The 16,617-nt window shown below is 47.0% G+C and overlaps 1 protein-coding gene across 2 annotated transcripts in view; it reads right to left on the reverse strand.

Annotated features, from left to right (window-relative positions):
* LOC141117035 (uncharacterized) overlaps window positions 1-16,617 on the reverse strand; it is a 96,412-nt gene that overhangs the window by 59,642 nt on the left and 20,153 nt on the right. For both annotated transcript variants that reach the window (XM_073609616.1, XM_073609615.1), the window contains 5 exons: window positions 16,193-16,323; window positions 15,546-15,627; window positions 11,033-11,253; window positions 6,422-6,567; window positions 464-557 (listed from right to left, as the gene is read on the reverse strand). In XM_073609616.1, the coding sequence (XP_073465717.1) occupies window positions 464-557; window positions 6,422-6,567; window positions 11,033-11,253; window positions 15,546-15,627; window positions 16,193-16,323 (674 nt within the window). The remainder of the gene's footprint in view (window positions 1-463; window positions 558-6,421; window positions 6,568-11,032; window positions 11,254-15,545; window positions 15,628-16,192; window positions 16,324-16,617) is intronic.

Raw genomic sequence — 16,617 nt, forward strand, 5'->3', positions numbered from 1 at the left:
GTCCTCTGCATAGAATCGGGAAAATGCTTTGTTAAGACCGTGAGGGGAAAAGAATCGCGATCTCGATTCTTAGCGATTAAATCGTGCAGCTCTAAACATGCAGTTAGCAAGCGGCGATGGCTCCTCTTGGCCTGTCATTGCTCTGTACAGGCTGAGCGGCCATCGCTGGTCACACCTGTCATCCCAGCTGCAAGAAGCCACCGATTTTATCCAGGTAATCACTCAAGTAAAAGGAGGCCTCAAAAATAAAAAGGATATACTGTAGGCACCCTGCAGTGTACAGTGAAATCCTTCTAACATTCAGCTGTCCTACTTCCACGTGACATGCCAATTCTCTGGATATTGCAGGATATTCACCCTCCACTTTTTATGATCGTCATCGCTAATGTTTCTTTACGTACAACAAAAACATAAATATAAGGACTCACACACATGTCCCTATTAGGAATATGAATGCATTTACCTCCTTTATTCAGCATTTTTGTTTTAGAAGATGACGACTTTGATGAGCTTCCCCTTCCATTGCTCCTCCCTGAAGACGAGCCGCGCACACGATCCTTAAAAATTAGCAAAAAAAAAAATCATAAAGAAGCCAGAAATGTCACCACAGTAAAAAGATGTCCTGCAAGTCTCTAGGTCGGGGTTTCTCAACCAGGGTTCCTCTAGAGCAGGGGTCTCAAACTGGTGGCCCTCCAGCTGTTGCAAAACTACAAGTCCCATCATGCCTCTGCCTGTGGAAGTCATGGTTGTAACTGTCAGCCTTGCAATGCCTCAAGGGACTTGTAGTTTTGCAACAGCTGGAGGGCCGCCAGTTTGAGACCCCTGCTCTAGAGGTTGCTGGGGGATCCCTGAGCAATGGTCAATTTCTGCCTCTCAGGTAAGTTCTCAAGGACACCATTGATCTTTTTAGTCATCTGTAAGGGGGGTAATTCTTCCCAATAACCACAAGTGTAAGAATCATTCTTCTCATTGACCATCACACTAATGTATGAGGAGTTGGAGATTTTTCATTTTTAGCAGGGGTGCCCCAAGACCGGAGAATTACTTCCAGGGTTCCTCTGTGTTGAAAAGGTTGAGTAAGGCTGCTCTAGGTGGAGTAATACTACTTCTGTGTAAGGCCCTGTTCACACCCGGGTGATTTTCTGCTTGTAGCTGTAAAATGCTCAACAAGCGAACAAGGGGGTCTCTCTTAGGGAACACACACCCTTCCCCCACCTCATCCAAAGACTCAGTGAATTGGCTTTGGCAGGAGGTAAGATCCACTTAAATTGGCCTAGGTCAGTGATGGTGAACCTTGGCACCCCAGATGTTTTGGAACTACAGTTCCCATGATGCTTATGCACTCTGCAGTGTAGATGAGCATCATGGGAAATGTAGTTCCAAAACATCTGGGGTGCCAAGGTTCACCATCACTGACCTAGGTAAACCATATAGAGGGTCTTACCTGTCAGGAGCCTTGCACCTCCTGGAGGGGTTCAACCTTTTCTGCAGCCGACCGAGTCCGATCCCACGCTGAGATGTCAGCGGTGGCCTCTGTGTGCAGAAGAGGCAGCCGACAACAGGAGCCCCATATAGTATCTCTATGATTGACGTCACTTCCCAACTGTTGCCAGCTGTCTCCTGAACAGAGCTCCCGCTGCTGGAGACCGGACTGGAGCGGCTCCAGATAAAGTATGTGTACCGATCTTAGCTGTCCGGGGTTAGATAAACACCTCACCAACAATAACATTTATAGTTTGTTACAAAATTTAGCAAACAGGTCATTTTTCTTCTTCACGGATGGGCACTGATGAGGCTGCAATGATAGGAGGTACTGATGGGCATTCATTGGCAGGACTGTTGGGGCTGCACCGATGGGCTACAGGATGGGCACTGATGAGGCTGCACTGATGGGAGGCATTGATGGGCATCAATTGGCAGTGCTGTTGGGGCTGCACTGATGAGGCTGCACTGATAGGAGGCGCTGATGGGCATTGATTGGATGTGCTGTTGGGGCAGCACTGATAGGAGGCACTGATGGGCATTAATTGGCAGCGCTGTTGGGACGGCACTAATGGGCTACACGGATGGGCACTGATGAGGCAGTACTGATCGGCATCGATTGGCAGCGCTGTTGGGGCTGCACTGATAATCGGCGCCCTGATCAGCGTAGATGTTGCTTTCACACAAGCCGGTTACCGGCTCTCCTCTCTTTGCGCTGACAGTGAGAGGAAATGAATGCCGATAACTGATTTGTGTTTACATTGTGATTGGACACAGCTGATCACATGGTAAAGGGCTGCTGTGATTGGCCCTTTACCCCAATCTGTGATCAGCTGTGTACCAAAGAGCACAGCGATCACAGAGTGAGCCGGGGCGGGCAGAATCACAGTAGCACGTCATGTGAACTGGCTGACCGCACTGTAGCGATCATTCAGTTATAGCTCGGTCGGCGAGTGGTTAAAGGTCTGGCTTTACATACACTTTAAATATTAGGCAAGTTGGTCAAATCACTTCTTGTGTAAAATGTGTTAAAGTTTAATATTTTTTGCATAGATACATTTAACGTATTACTAAACCCACAACAGTAAAATCAGTCTGTATATACAGTAAAGCATTGCTGGTTACACTCACTATGAAACCTCAGGGGGTTATTCCTCTGCTTTGTGTATAAAGGCCGTGTGATCGCGTATGCACAGATCCCCCCTTCTTTAAAACAGACTCCAACCCATCTCTCCATAGGACAGAGCATTAGGAGTCAGGCTGCACATGCTCAGTTTGGTGTGTATTGCTAGTTTTTTTTATTTTGGGAGGGTGCATGTGATCAGCACAGGGCCAATCAGCACTGTCCAGACAGGATCAGGGGAGAATGAAAACTCCTCCCACAAGCAGACACCGATAGAAGTCACATGACTGTTATATACTGCTGATGAGAAAAGGTATTTAGCAGTTTATATTTACAAAATTAACTATATTTCCATGTTCTGTGTACTGTGGGAGACCAGATCTAGTGAGTGCAGGCTCCTGGGTTTACTAACACTTTATGTATGTTCCATATCTGGCTGATCCCACCACTACGACAGCAATGCTGTCTTCAGGATCCCAAAGGGATGGCCTTTAAAAAAGTAACCCCCCAGGGGGGGTCCCCTTCTTGACATGGGTTCCATTTAGAGAACGCCTTGCATTATACTCATTCAATACAAGACGTTGTGTGATTGGATGGAGGCAGAGTTTGTGATGTCACCTCCCCACCTCATTCAATCATTGAATGCTTTGCATTGATTGAGAGAAAACATTCTCTTAGACCCCCTTTCACACTGGAGGCAGTTTTCAGGCATTTTAGCACTGGAAATAGCGCCTGTAAAGTGCCTGAAAACTGCCTCCCGTGTGTTAAAGCCCGAGTGCCTTCACAGTGGGGCGGTGCCCTTGCCGGACGTTAGAAAAAGTCCTGCAAGCAGCATCTTTTGGGCGGTTTGGGAGTGCTGTATACATTGCTTCCAAAACGCCCCTACCTATTGGAATGAATGGGCAGCGCTAAAATGGTCAGCGATTTAGCGCTAACGCGGCTACAGTGTGAAAGTAGCCTAAATGATGCCCATGCTGAGCCAGCTCCTCCCCACATGATTACTATACAGCGGAACACAGGATTGGGAACACTGCGATGATACGATGATACTCCTTTCACAGGGATCCCCACAGTTATTGATCATTCATCCTTTTACACCGGTCCAATGTAACAAAAAAATGTCACGGAACGTCCCACACTCCGCTTGAGTGCTTCCGTCAGTATACCACTTCCTAAGTTCTGGAACACAAGTTCAATGGATCCGGCTATAGGAACCCCCAAGAACTAGACAACACCAGTCTTGGAGTACATCAGAACTAACTCTTTATTTGAGATCTCACACACATTTATACAGCAGGCTGACTCAAAGCTAACCTAATTAACATGAGCTAATTTACTAAAAACATTTACCCAGACCAGATGACAGACTTGTGGGCACCGAGCTTCACACAGTAGTATAAACACAATAGCTGGAGCTAATTACAATACACAATACAAACAACAATCTCCCCCCTCCTCAGCCTAGTCATCAACAGTTCGTCTCCCAGCCAGTCCTGGAGGCCAATGTGATCAGCTCACTCAATTAACAGGTTGAGTTCCGAATCAACCAAACCAATAATAGTCTCTACATCTATCCTGGGAGATATTGTGGACAAATATTACTGTCCCATTTTAGGTAGTCCAAGATATATTTTCTCCCTCACCCTGTGCCAGGATGGCACAGGGTGCCTTAGACATAAGATGTATTCTGAGTTCCACGGGCCCTCCCGTCACACTTGACATTCAGCTTTGAAGGGCAGCTTATGATAACCGCTAAAAGGGAGGCATTCCAATTTTTTAATAATAAACGTCCCGATAATTGAACATGCAACTAATGTGGACCTTCTCTGTATTTGAATTGTATATTTGGCCAGGCACAGCTATTGAGCTGCCGTTCATTACACCAGAATGTGGATACTTGGCCAGATCTTTCTAGTGCCAGCAATGTCTTTGCGAAAAGACAGATAGAGAGATAACCAGAATACAGCTATAAAACCAGTATATATACTCCCCCGGGATGGATTCTGGCCTGGTGCTCCCAGCTTGTCTCTGGCTTAAAGCGGTAGTAAACCACTAAAAAAAATTAATAAATAAATAATTTGCATATGGGTTGTTTCCGACATGTGGTGAAAATTTCTTGTCAGCAACACCTTTAGAAATGTATTTATGAAGAAAAATGGTGACATAATACTTATTTTACCTGCTGTATGTAGCCTTCAGGCCTTACACCTCTGCCCAACCTGCTGGGGTTCCTCTTAGGGAAACCCCCCTCCCCCCAAGGGTCCCTCCCTCCAGGGGTCACTCTTAGTTAACCCCCTGAACCTGCAGGGGTCCCTCTTAGGGAACCCCCCCCCCCCAACCTGCAGGGGTCCCTCTTAAGGAACCCCCCCAAACCCCAGGACTTGGGGAATTGGCAGGTCCCTAAGGAGTGAGATTCACTTAGATTGGCCTAGGTCAGGCATGTCCAAAGTCCGGCCCGCGGGCCATTTGCGGCCCGCGTTCCGGTTTGATGTGGCCCCCACTTGGAATTTACATATGCATCCATCTGTGGCCCCCCAAGCTCGAGCGTGTTATGTTTTATTTGCTGTGAATATATCTTCTTTAGCTGAACAAATCCCTGAGCGCTGGGCTAATTGTTGATGAGCCGGGGGGGGGTGTGGCTGGGCGTGTTCAGAAGTCAATGTGCCCGAGCCGCTATGAAGCTGACAGCGCGCAGGGCGAATCACAAGCACTGTGACTATTCCCGATCTCTGCATCTGCAGTCCGCAGATCGGGGAAATGTCACAGTGCCTGTGATTGGCGGTGGCGCTGTGCGCTGTCAGCTTTCTTCCTTGCAGGCTCGGGCACATCGACTTTTAACAATGAGCACGGCGCTCGGGGATTTGTTCAGCTAAAGAAGATAGGTATATTCACAGCAAAAAAAATAACATCTTCGAGCTTGGGGGCCACAGATGGATATACTTGGGGGGGGCCACAGATGGATATACTTGGGGGGGCCACAGATGGATATACTTGGGGGGGCCACAGATGGATATACTTGGGGGGGCCACAGATGGATATACTTGGGGGGGCCACAGATGGATATACTTGGGGGGCACAGATGGATATACTTGGGGGGGCCACAGATGGATATACTTGGGGGGGCCACAGATGGATATACTTGGGGGGGCCACAGATGGATATACTTGGGGGGCACAGATGGATATACTTGGGGGGGCACAGATGGATATACTTGGGGGGCACAGATGGATATACTTAGGGGGGCACAGATGGATATATATGTAAATTCCAAGTGGGGGCCACATCCTTTCAGTCAGTGAGAGGCACTGGTGGATTAGGCTGGCTAAAGAAAAGATTATTATTTAAAAAAATAATAAACGCTCAAGCTCATCCTTTACCCCAAGAGGTGCTTGGGGATTGGTCAGAGACTAAAGAAGAGATATATATAATTTTTTTTTTAAACATGACACGCCTGAGCTCATTGTTACCCTGAGAAGAGAAGATATATATATTATATATCATCATATATTGTCATCAATGTTACGACATGAATAGTATTCCATTGGCAATAAACTTTGCATAAAATATTTCATTTGCATTTAATTTTAAAAGTCAGGCAAAATGGTCGGCCCTCACGCATGTTCACTTCATGAAATCTGGCCCTCTTTGAAAAAAGTTTGGACACCCCTGGCCTAGGTAAACCATATTGAGATATAGAGCGCCTCCTTGTCAGGAGCCTTGCACCCTCGGGGGTTCAAGGTTTAAGGCCCTTCCTCTTTGATGGTTGGACCATTACTGTACCCTCATATGCACCACTGAAACAGATCAGATACTCACAATGGAATCTGTCAGAGTATCTCTGTCTGGTCTGATAATCTTCGTGTTCAACCCGAAGTCCACCGATATTCTCTCTCCACACCAATACTTCAGAATAGGCTTGACCTGGCGCCCGCTGCGAGTCATACCACACTGGCTGGAAAGACCTATAAAAACGTCAAACATTACAGAAGAGTTAAACCTTTTTTGTATAGAAATCTTACTGCAGACACTTTTCTTAGAGACACAGTATTTAACATTTAATTAGGCGGCTTTCCCCCCCGGGGGGACGGCGGGTCCATTAGCAGTAAAGCGCTACTGTCGTTCCAGCTGCGCTTTTTGGTCGCTAGCGGAGTGCTTTTATCGGCTTCTAAAAGAAGAAATCTGAATGATGTCTGTAGCTGCACCCATAATTCACATATCCCCACTCAAACTAGATGACGCCATATGACGTCGTTGGGCGGGAATTGCTTAAAGTGTTACTAAACCCGGGACTCTGCATTCACTACATCTGGTCTCCCCGGGACTCTGCATTCACTACATCTGATCTCCCCGGGACTCTGCATTCACTACATCTGATCTCCCCGGGACTCTGCATTCACTACATCTGATCTCCCCGGGACTCTGCATTCACTACATCTGATCTCCCCGGGACTCTGCATTCACTACATCTGATCTCCCCGGGACTCTGCATTCACTACATCTGATCTCCCCGGGACTCTGCATTCACTACATCTGATCTCCCCGGGACTCTGCATTCACTACATCTGATCTCCCCGGGACTCTGCATTCACTACATCTGATCTCCCCGGGACTCTGCATTCACTACATCTGGTCTCCCCGGGACTCTGCATTCACTACATCTGGTCCCCCCGGGACTCTGCATTCACTACATCTGGTCCCCCAGGACTCTGCATTCACTACATCTGGTCTCCCCAGGACTCTGCATTCACTACATCTGGTCTCCCCAGGACTCTGCATTCACTACATCTGGTCTCCCCAGGACTCTGCATTCACTACATCTGGTCTCCCCAGGACTCTGCATTCACTACATCTGGTCTCCCCAGGACTCTGCATTCACTACATCTGGTCTCCCCAGGACTCTGCATTCACTACATCTGGTCTCCCCAGGACTCTGCATTCACTACATCTGGTCTCCCCAGGACTCTGCATTCACTACATCTGGTCTCCCCAGGACTCTGCATTCACTACATCTGGTCTCCCCAGGACTCTGCATTCACTACATCTGGTCTCCCCAGGACTCTGCATTCACTACATCTGGTCTCCCCAGGACTCTGCATTCACTACATCTGGTCTCCCCAGGACTCTGCATTCACTACATCTGGTCTCCCCAGGACTCTGCATTCACTACATCTGGTCTCCCCAGGACTCTGCATTCACTACATCTGGTCTCCCCAGGACTCTGCATTCACTACATCTGGTCTCCCCAGGACTCTGCATTCACTACATCTGGTCTCCCCAGGACTCTGCATTCACTACATCTGGTCTCCCCAGGACTCTGCATTCACTACATCTGGTCTCCCCAGGACTCTGCATTCACTACATCTGGTCTCCCCAGGACTCTGCATTCACTACATCTGGTCTCCCCAGGACTCTGCATTCACTACATCTGGTCTCCCCAGGACTCTGCATTCACTACATCTGGTCTCCCCAGGACTCTGCATTCACTACATCTGGTCTCCCCAGGACTCTGCATTCACTACATCTGGTCTCCCCAGGACTCTGCATTCACTACATCTGGTCTCCCCAGGACTCTGCATTCACTACATCTGGTCTCCCCAGGACTCTGCATTCACTACATCTGGTCTCCCCAGGACTCTGCATTCACTACATCTGGTCTCCCCAGGACTCTGCATTCACTACATCTGGTCTCCCCAGGACTCTGCATTCACTACATCTGGTCTCCCCAGGACTCTGCATTCACTACATCTGGTCTCCCCAGGACTCTGCATTCACTACATCTGGTCTCCCCAGGACTCTGCATTCACTACATCTGGTCTCCCCAGGACTCTGCATTCACTACATCTGGTCTCCCCAGGACTCTGCATTCACTACATCTGGTCTCCCCAGGACTCTGCATTCACTACATCTGGTCTCCCCAGGACTCTGCATTCACTACATCTGGTCTCCCCAGGACTCTGCATTCACTACATCTGGTCTCCCCAGGACTCTGCATTCACTACATCTGGTCTCCCCAGGACTCTGCATTCACTACATCTGGTCTCCCCAGGACTCTGCATTCACTACATCTGGTCTCCCCAGGACTCTGCATTCACTACATCTGGTCTCCCCAGGACTCTGCATTCACTACATCTGGTCTCCCCAGGACTCTGCATTCACTACATCTGGTCTCCCCAGGACTCTGCATTCACTACATCTGGTCTCCCCAGGACTCTGCATTCACTACATCTGGTCTCCCCAGGACTCTGCATTCACTACATCTGGTCTCCCCAGGACTCTGCATTCACTACATCTGGTCTCCCCAGGACTCTGCATTCACTACATCTGGTCTCCCCAGGACTCTGCATTCACTACATCTGGTCTCCCCAGGACTCTGCATTCACTACATCTGGTCTCCCCAGGACTCTGCATTCACTACATCTGGTCTCCCCAGGACTCTGCATTCACTACATCTGGTCTCCCCAGGACTCTGCATTCACTACATCTGGTCTCCCCAGGACTCTGCATTCACTACATCTGGTCTCCCCAGGACTCTGCATTCACTACATCTGGTCTCCCCAGGACTCTGCATTCACTACATCTGGTCTCCCCAGGACTCTGCATTCACTACATCTGGTCTCCCCAGGACTCTGCATTCACTACATCTGGTCTCCCCAGGACTCTGCATTCACTACATCTGGTCTCCCCAGGACTCTGCATTCACTACATCTGGTCTCCCCAGGACTCTGCATTCACTACATCTGGTCTCCCCGGGACTCTGCATTCACTACATCTGGTCTCCCCGGGACTCTGCATTCACTACATCTGGTCTCCCCGGGACTCTGCATTCACTACATCTGGTCTCCCCGGGACTCTGCATTCACTACATCTGGTCTCCCCGGGACTCTGCATTCACTACATCTGGTCTCCCCGGGACTCTGCATTCACTACATCTGGTCTCCCCGGGACTCTGCATTCACTACATCTGGTCTCCCCGGGACTCTGCATTCACTACATCTGGTCTCCCCGGGACTCTGCATTCACTACATCTGGTCTCCCCGGGACTCTGCATTCACTACATCTGGTCTCCCCGGGACTCTGCATTCACTACATCTGGTCTCCCCGGGACTCTGCATTCACTACATCTGGTCTCCCCGGGACTCTGCATTCACTACATCTGGTCTCCCCGGGACTCTGCATTCACTACATCTGGTCTCCCCGGGACTCTGCATTCACTATATCTGCTCTCCCCAGGACTCTGCATTCACTACATCTGGTCCCCCCAGGACTCTGCATTCACTATATCTGGTCCCCCCGGGACCCTGCATTCACTATATCTGGTCTCCCCGGGACTCTGCATTCACTATATCTGCTCTCCCCAGGACTCTGCATTCACTACATCTGGTCTCCCCAGGACTCTGCATTCACTACATCTGGTCTCCCCAGGACTCTGCATTCACTACATCTGGTCTCCCCAGGACTCTGCATTCACTACATCTGGTCTCCCCAGGACTCTGCATTCACTACATCTGGTCTCCCCAGGACTCTGCATTCACTACATCTGGTCTCCCCGGGACTCTGCATTCACTATATCTGCTCTCCCCAGGACTCTGCATTCACTACATCTGGTCCCCCCAGGACTCTGCATTCACTATATCTGGTCCCCCCAGGACCCTGCATTCACTATATCTGGTCTCCCCGGGACTCTGCATTCACTATATCTGCTCTCCCCAGGACTCTGCATTCACTACATCTGGTCTCCCCAGGACTCTGCATTCACTACATCTGGTCTCCCCAGGACTCTGCATTCACTACATCTGGTCTCCCCAGGACTCTGCATTCACTACATCTGGTCTCCCCAGGACCCTGCATTCACTATATCTGGTCTCCCCAGGACTCTGCATTCACTACATCTGGTCTCCCACAGTACACAGAACATGGAAATGCAATTAGTTTAGTAAATATAAACTTTTCTCCTCAGCAGTATATAGCAGTCTAGTGACTTCTATCAGTGTCTGGTTAAAGCTTGTAGGAGGAGTTTTCATTCTCCTCCGACTGACCTATAAGGACTGCAGGACCCCTGACCCTCTGTCTGGACAGTGCTGATTGGCCCTGTGCTGATCACATGCACCCTCCCAAAAGGAAAAAAAACGAAAAAAAAAAAAAAAAAAAACACACACCTCTCTAGCAATACACACCAAAATGAGCATGTTCAGAGTGCCCCCAAGGCTCTGTACTATCAGGAGATGGGTTAGGGACAGTGGAAAAAGGGGAGGATCAGAGAAGACTGGATGAAAGAGCCTTTTTTACACAACGCAGAAGATTAACCCCTTAAGTTCCACAGTGAGTATAACAAGTATCCTTTATGGCATATACAGATTCTACTTGTTGTGTTGTGGGTCTAGTAACACCAATACTCCTTTAATTACCAATCACTCATGAAGCACTTACTACCACGTGATGGTCTGTCTTCGGATCGATGCTCTGGGTGTTCAGGATCCTCCTTTCCGAGGAGTTTCAATTCTCTACTTGAAATCTTATTTGTCCTCTTGATAGAATTGCTGGGCTGTTTGCTCTTTGTATTTGTACAGGAAGCAGAAGTTGCCTTTTTCACATTCTTTGTTACATTATCTTTGCTTGGAGGATCCTCGGGCTGGTTGGGTGTTACAGCACTAAAATCAATAAAAAGAATTATTACATACAATATACACCATACAATCACCTGATCGCTGCACACGACAAGAGCCAAGAGAAAAAAAAGATGCTTTAGACACAAATCTCTCTATTTTCACTTTCAACACATTTTTTTAAATTAATCACTTCCATACATGTCACGCTTTAAAATTGCGCACACTCATGGAATGGCGCCAAACTTCGGTACTTAAAAATCTCCATAGGGGACACTTGAAACATTTTTATAGGTTACCAGTTTAGAGATACAGAGGAGGTCTAGTGCTAGAATTATTGCTCTCACTCTAACATTGGCAGCGATACCTCACGTGTGTGGTTTGAACGTCGTGTACGTATGTGGATGGGACTTATGTATGCGTTCGCTTCTGTGTGCGAGCACGAGGGGACGCTTTCATTTTTTTTTAATTGTTTATTTTTTTTTACACTTTCCGCTTTTAATTTTTTTTTTTATCACTTTTATTCCTATTACAATGTAAACATCTCTTGGAATAGGGCATGACAGGTCCTATTTACAGCAAGATCTGGGGTCTATAAGTCCCCACATCTCTCCTCTAGGCTGGAGATAAAAATAAATAAATAAATAATAATAATTAAAAAAAAAACAAAAAAAAAAAAACCACGATCTCAATTTCCCAGTGTTTACATCTGCCGGTGCCGGAAGTTGACATCATAACGTTGCACCCGGCCTCCGAAGGTCATAGAGATGGCCAGGAACCATCTGGTCCTCAGTCAGCTCTATGGTAAACGGCCATCGCCGACCGATTCATTCTCCGGCTTGCCGATTGCACAGGCGAGCCGGTAGAAGCACTTGAGGGCAGCGGGGCGACTCCCCTCCCGCCGCTTGTGAAAAACAAACAATCAAACACTATGATTGTTTTTACATTGCAGGGAATCACCAGCAGAAAAAAAAGATATCTGAATGATGCCTTAGCTGCAGGTATCATTCCGATATCTCCACTTCAAATCCAGGACGTCATTTGATGTCCTACGTTATGGAAGTGGTTAAAGTTTTACCTTTGTTCACTTTTTTTTCTAAATTCCAGCTCCCCCTATGTAGAAATATAGCATTCATGTACTTTTTTTTTTTGCAAAAATATTAACGCTCTCTATTAATTCTACATACATTTACTTGTCCTCATCCATGTTTCCAGACGTATCCATCAGTAATGTCTTACATCCTGGTCAGACTGTAAGACATGACACAGGAAGGAGATGACCAGCTGACCTCATTAGCACACACCTCCCTGCATCATCCACCCTCCCACTCCCATTTTAAATGCAATCAGTAAACACCCTTCTCACCAAATATACAATCAGATTGCATAGTGTATGGCCATGTTTATACAAGTATATATGATGGAGAGGACAGAAACACTCAGCTGTCAAGCCCCGTTCACATCTCTGCATAGCAGGAATTCGCATTCCCACATGCGTTTTTTTGGGGGTTTTTTTACGTGGGGGGGGGGGGGTTTGAGCATTTTCCCTCATCACACATAGGACAGCCCACCCACCTGAATGGGCCGCCCTACACACAGCAATCGCCCCAAAGAAGCTTCAGAACTTTTTTTTTTAGAGCGGAGCTTTGTGCGTTTTTACTGCAGCGCATTTCTGAGATGCAAGGAAACGCACAGATGTGAGCCTCATTGTTCTTGTGTTATGGCACCAGTTTCACTTTCAGGCCCCATTCACATCTAGGGCGAACGTTTTGTGTCTCGTTTTTTCCTGTGACACGCATAGGGCAGCCCGTTGGTTACATGTGTTTAATGAGACATTTTGGCGTTTTGTGGGTTGTGTGTTGTTTACGGTGCGTTTTGCAGCATTTGCCCCTCGTTTTTTCTCATGGCAAAATGTGTGTTTGTTTCTGTGTTTGGTGCGCCGTTAATTAATGGCACTGAAAGCGCAACTAGTAATTTTAGGTGTATAAAGATGGCCATACACTATACAATCTGATTGTACAATCTCCTTTAGATTTACCAAATTTATATAATAGGAGGAAACACCTATGTAGTCAATCACTCTGTATCCTATTAGGCAGGCCCTTACACTACATAGTTGATGGCAGATCTAAAAGGAGATTGTACAAAAAAAAGTTCTGAAGCTTCTTTGGGGCGATTGCTGTGTGTTGGGTGACACATTCAGGTGGGTTGGGCTGTCCTATGTGTGATGAGTAAATGCTCCAAAACACCCCCCCCCCCCCCCCCCCCAAAAAAAAAAAACCAAAAACAAAAAAAAATTTTCATGTGGGATTGCGAGTTCCCGCTATGCAGAGATGTGATCAGGGCTTGACAGCTGAGTGTTTGTCCATTCCCTCCTATGTACTTGTATAAAGATGGCCATACACTATGCAATCTGATTGTATACTGTGTATATAGTGAGAAGGATGATCACCGATTGCATTTCATTTAAAAGACGTGCAGCTGGAGATGGGCAGTAAGTGGGAGGGTGGATGATGCAGGGGGTGTGTGCTAATGGGGTCAGCTGGTCATCTCCTTCCTGTGTCATGACCTCTAGTCTGATCAGGAAGTAAAAAATTACAAATGAATACATCTGGAAACATGGATGAGGACAAGTAAATGTATGTAGAATTAATGGAAAGCGTTGATATTTTTGCAAAAAAAAAAGTACATTAAATGTTATATTGGTACATAGGGGGGGCAGGAATTTAGAATAAAAAAAAAAAAAAAGTGAACTTATCCTTTAAGGGCCGGTTCACACCACATGCACAATTTCAAACCAGCAATACAGTCTGACTTCGGGTGGAGGGGGGCGATTTGACAGATATCTGAGTGAGTTCTTGCACAGATGCTGAAAGCTGAAAATTTGTCTTTGCAGGAAGGGGGGTGAAAGTGCCCGGTATTGAAGTGGTTACAAGAATGCCTTTTTTTTTTTTTCAAAATCCTACCTAAAATATACTGATCTTGACCTTTGATGCCAACACCCAAATGAAATCTTGATCTAGCCTTTTCTCTTTTTTTTAAACACTTTTTTGTTTACATATTTCTCCCCTGCAAGGAGAGAAAGACACATTGTATCTCTCGCTCTCTCTCCTTACAGGGGAGAAAGACACATTGTATCTCTCGCTCTCTCTCCTTGCAGGGGAGAAAGACACATTGTATCTCTCGCTCTCTCTCCTTACAGGGGAGAAAGACACATTGTATCTCTCGCTCTCTCTCCTTACAGGGGAGAAAGACACATTGTATCTCTCGCTCTCTCTCCTTACAGGGGAGAAAGACACAATGTATCTCTCGCTCTCTCTCCTTGCAGGGGAGAAAGACACAATGTATCTCTCGCTCTCTCTCCTTGCAGGGGAGAAAGACACATTGTATCTCTCGCTCTCTCTCCTTACAGGGGAGAAAGACACATTGTATCTCTCGCTCTCTCTCCTTACAGGGGAGAAAGACACATTGTATCTCTCGCTCTCTCTCCTTACAGGGGAGAAAGACACATTGTATCTCTCGCTCTCTCTCCTTGCAGGGGAGAAAGACACATTGTATCTCTCGCTCTCTCTCCTTACAGGGGAGAAAGACACATTGTATCTCTCGCTCTCTCTCCTTACAGGGGAGAAAGACACATTGTATCTCTCGCTCTCTCTCCTTACAGGGGAGAAAGACACATTGTATCTCTCGCTCTCTCTCCTTACAGGGGAGAAAGACACATTGTATCTCTCGCTCTCTCTCCTTACAGGGGAGAAAGACACATTGTATCTCTCGCTCTCTCTCCTTGCAGGGGAGAACGACACATTGTATCTCTCGCTCTCTCTCCTTGCAGGGGAGAAAGACACAATGTATCTCTCGCTCTCTCTCCTTGCAGGGGAGAACGACACATTGTATCTCTCGCTCTCTCTCCTTGCAGGGGAGAACGACACATTGTATCTCTCGCTCTCTCTCCTTGCAGGGGAGAACGACACATTGTATCTCTTGCTCTCTCTGCTTACAGGGGAGAAAGCTACCTTGTATCTCTCGCTCTCTCTCCTTGCAGGGGAGAAAGAAAAAAACACATGGGTGGGCTGCACAGTGACTGATCACTTTGATAGCCAATTAGAGGCTACCACAATGATCTGGTGACCAGGAACTGGGCGTCCAGGGTCCCGATTGGTTGGTGAGAGCCGGGTCTCTGTGCTAGGAATGCGCCGTTCAACGCGCACCTAGCACAAAACACACACATATATGTGCCACCCAGGTGTAAAGCCCACTTCCTGGGTGCCGCACATGTGTGTTGCCATTTTGTCAAGAGGTAAAACTTCCAAAGCATCTACACAAATTTGTAAAGTAACCTTTTTAGGAAGGAGTTGACGTAGCTTTTCCAGTTGTCGGGAAAACCGTGTTTAAACTTTCCTACCAGCCAGGATGGACAACCTGAAAAGATAAACAGCATATGAAGGTCTCTGATATCACAGGGGGTTCAATAACTTTGATTGTGAGGCCTGGTTCATACTGATGCGAGTTCATAACGAATGCGATGCGTCAAAAACGCTATAAAATTTGCATGTCATCCCTAAAGTCATTGTTTTCAATGACGGTTGTTCACATACATGCGTTGTGATTCCTCTACGAATGCAATAAAAAAAAAAAAAAAGAAGGGTCTTGTGCGAGTTTACTGCGTTGCGAATTTAGTCTCCATAGACATCAATGTAAATCGTTCTTGAATCGTGTTGATGGTTCACATATGTGCGAATTCGTCACCTCCAGCTCCTCCTCCACACTCTCCACAAAAACCAGGAAGAGAACAGGAAGTTTGGGTTCCACTGGCCAGACAGAAATCGCAGTCACCTCCCAAAATGACAACTCATTTCAGTAGAATCGCAGTAAATTCGCAACAAACATGTAATGAATCCGCAAAGAAGATTCGCAACGCAATCAGGTCAAAATCGCGCTAAATTCGCAACGCATCAGTGTGAACCCAGGCCTGAGACTAACCTACCAGCTTGCAACATGCAGGCCTTGTCTAGATGCCCCTGCAGCTCATACACCCGGCCCGTCAGAGACTTCACTTTGTACGGTTCAATGCGATGCACAATAATATTGCTGTGCCAGTACAGGTCCTCACAGTCTCTGCATAAAAAAAAAAAAAAATTAGATCACTAATATAAAGAAAATGAAAAATTTAAAGTTGTTCTTTAGTCCCCTGCATGAAAATTAAAAGTCAGCAGCTACAAAAACTGTAGCTGCTGACTTAACCAGTTCCCACCCAGACCAAATTCTGACATTTCTCGCCAATGTGGAAAAAATCTGTATTTTTTTTTTTTGCTAGAAAATTACTCAGAACCCCCAAACATTTTTTTAGCAGAGACCCTAGAGCAGTGATGGAGAACCTCGGCACCCCAGATGTTTTGGAACTACATTTCC

This window comes from Aquarana catesbeiana, linkage group LG13, assembly GCF_042186555.1.
Source record: "Aquarana catesbeiana isolate 2022-GZ linkage group LG13, ASM4218655v1, whole genome shotgun sequence".
NCBI classification, from domain to species: Eukaryota; Metazoa; Chordata; class Amphibia; order Anura; family Ranidae; genus Aquarana; species Aquarana catesbeiana.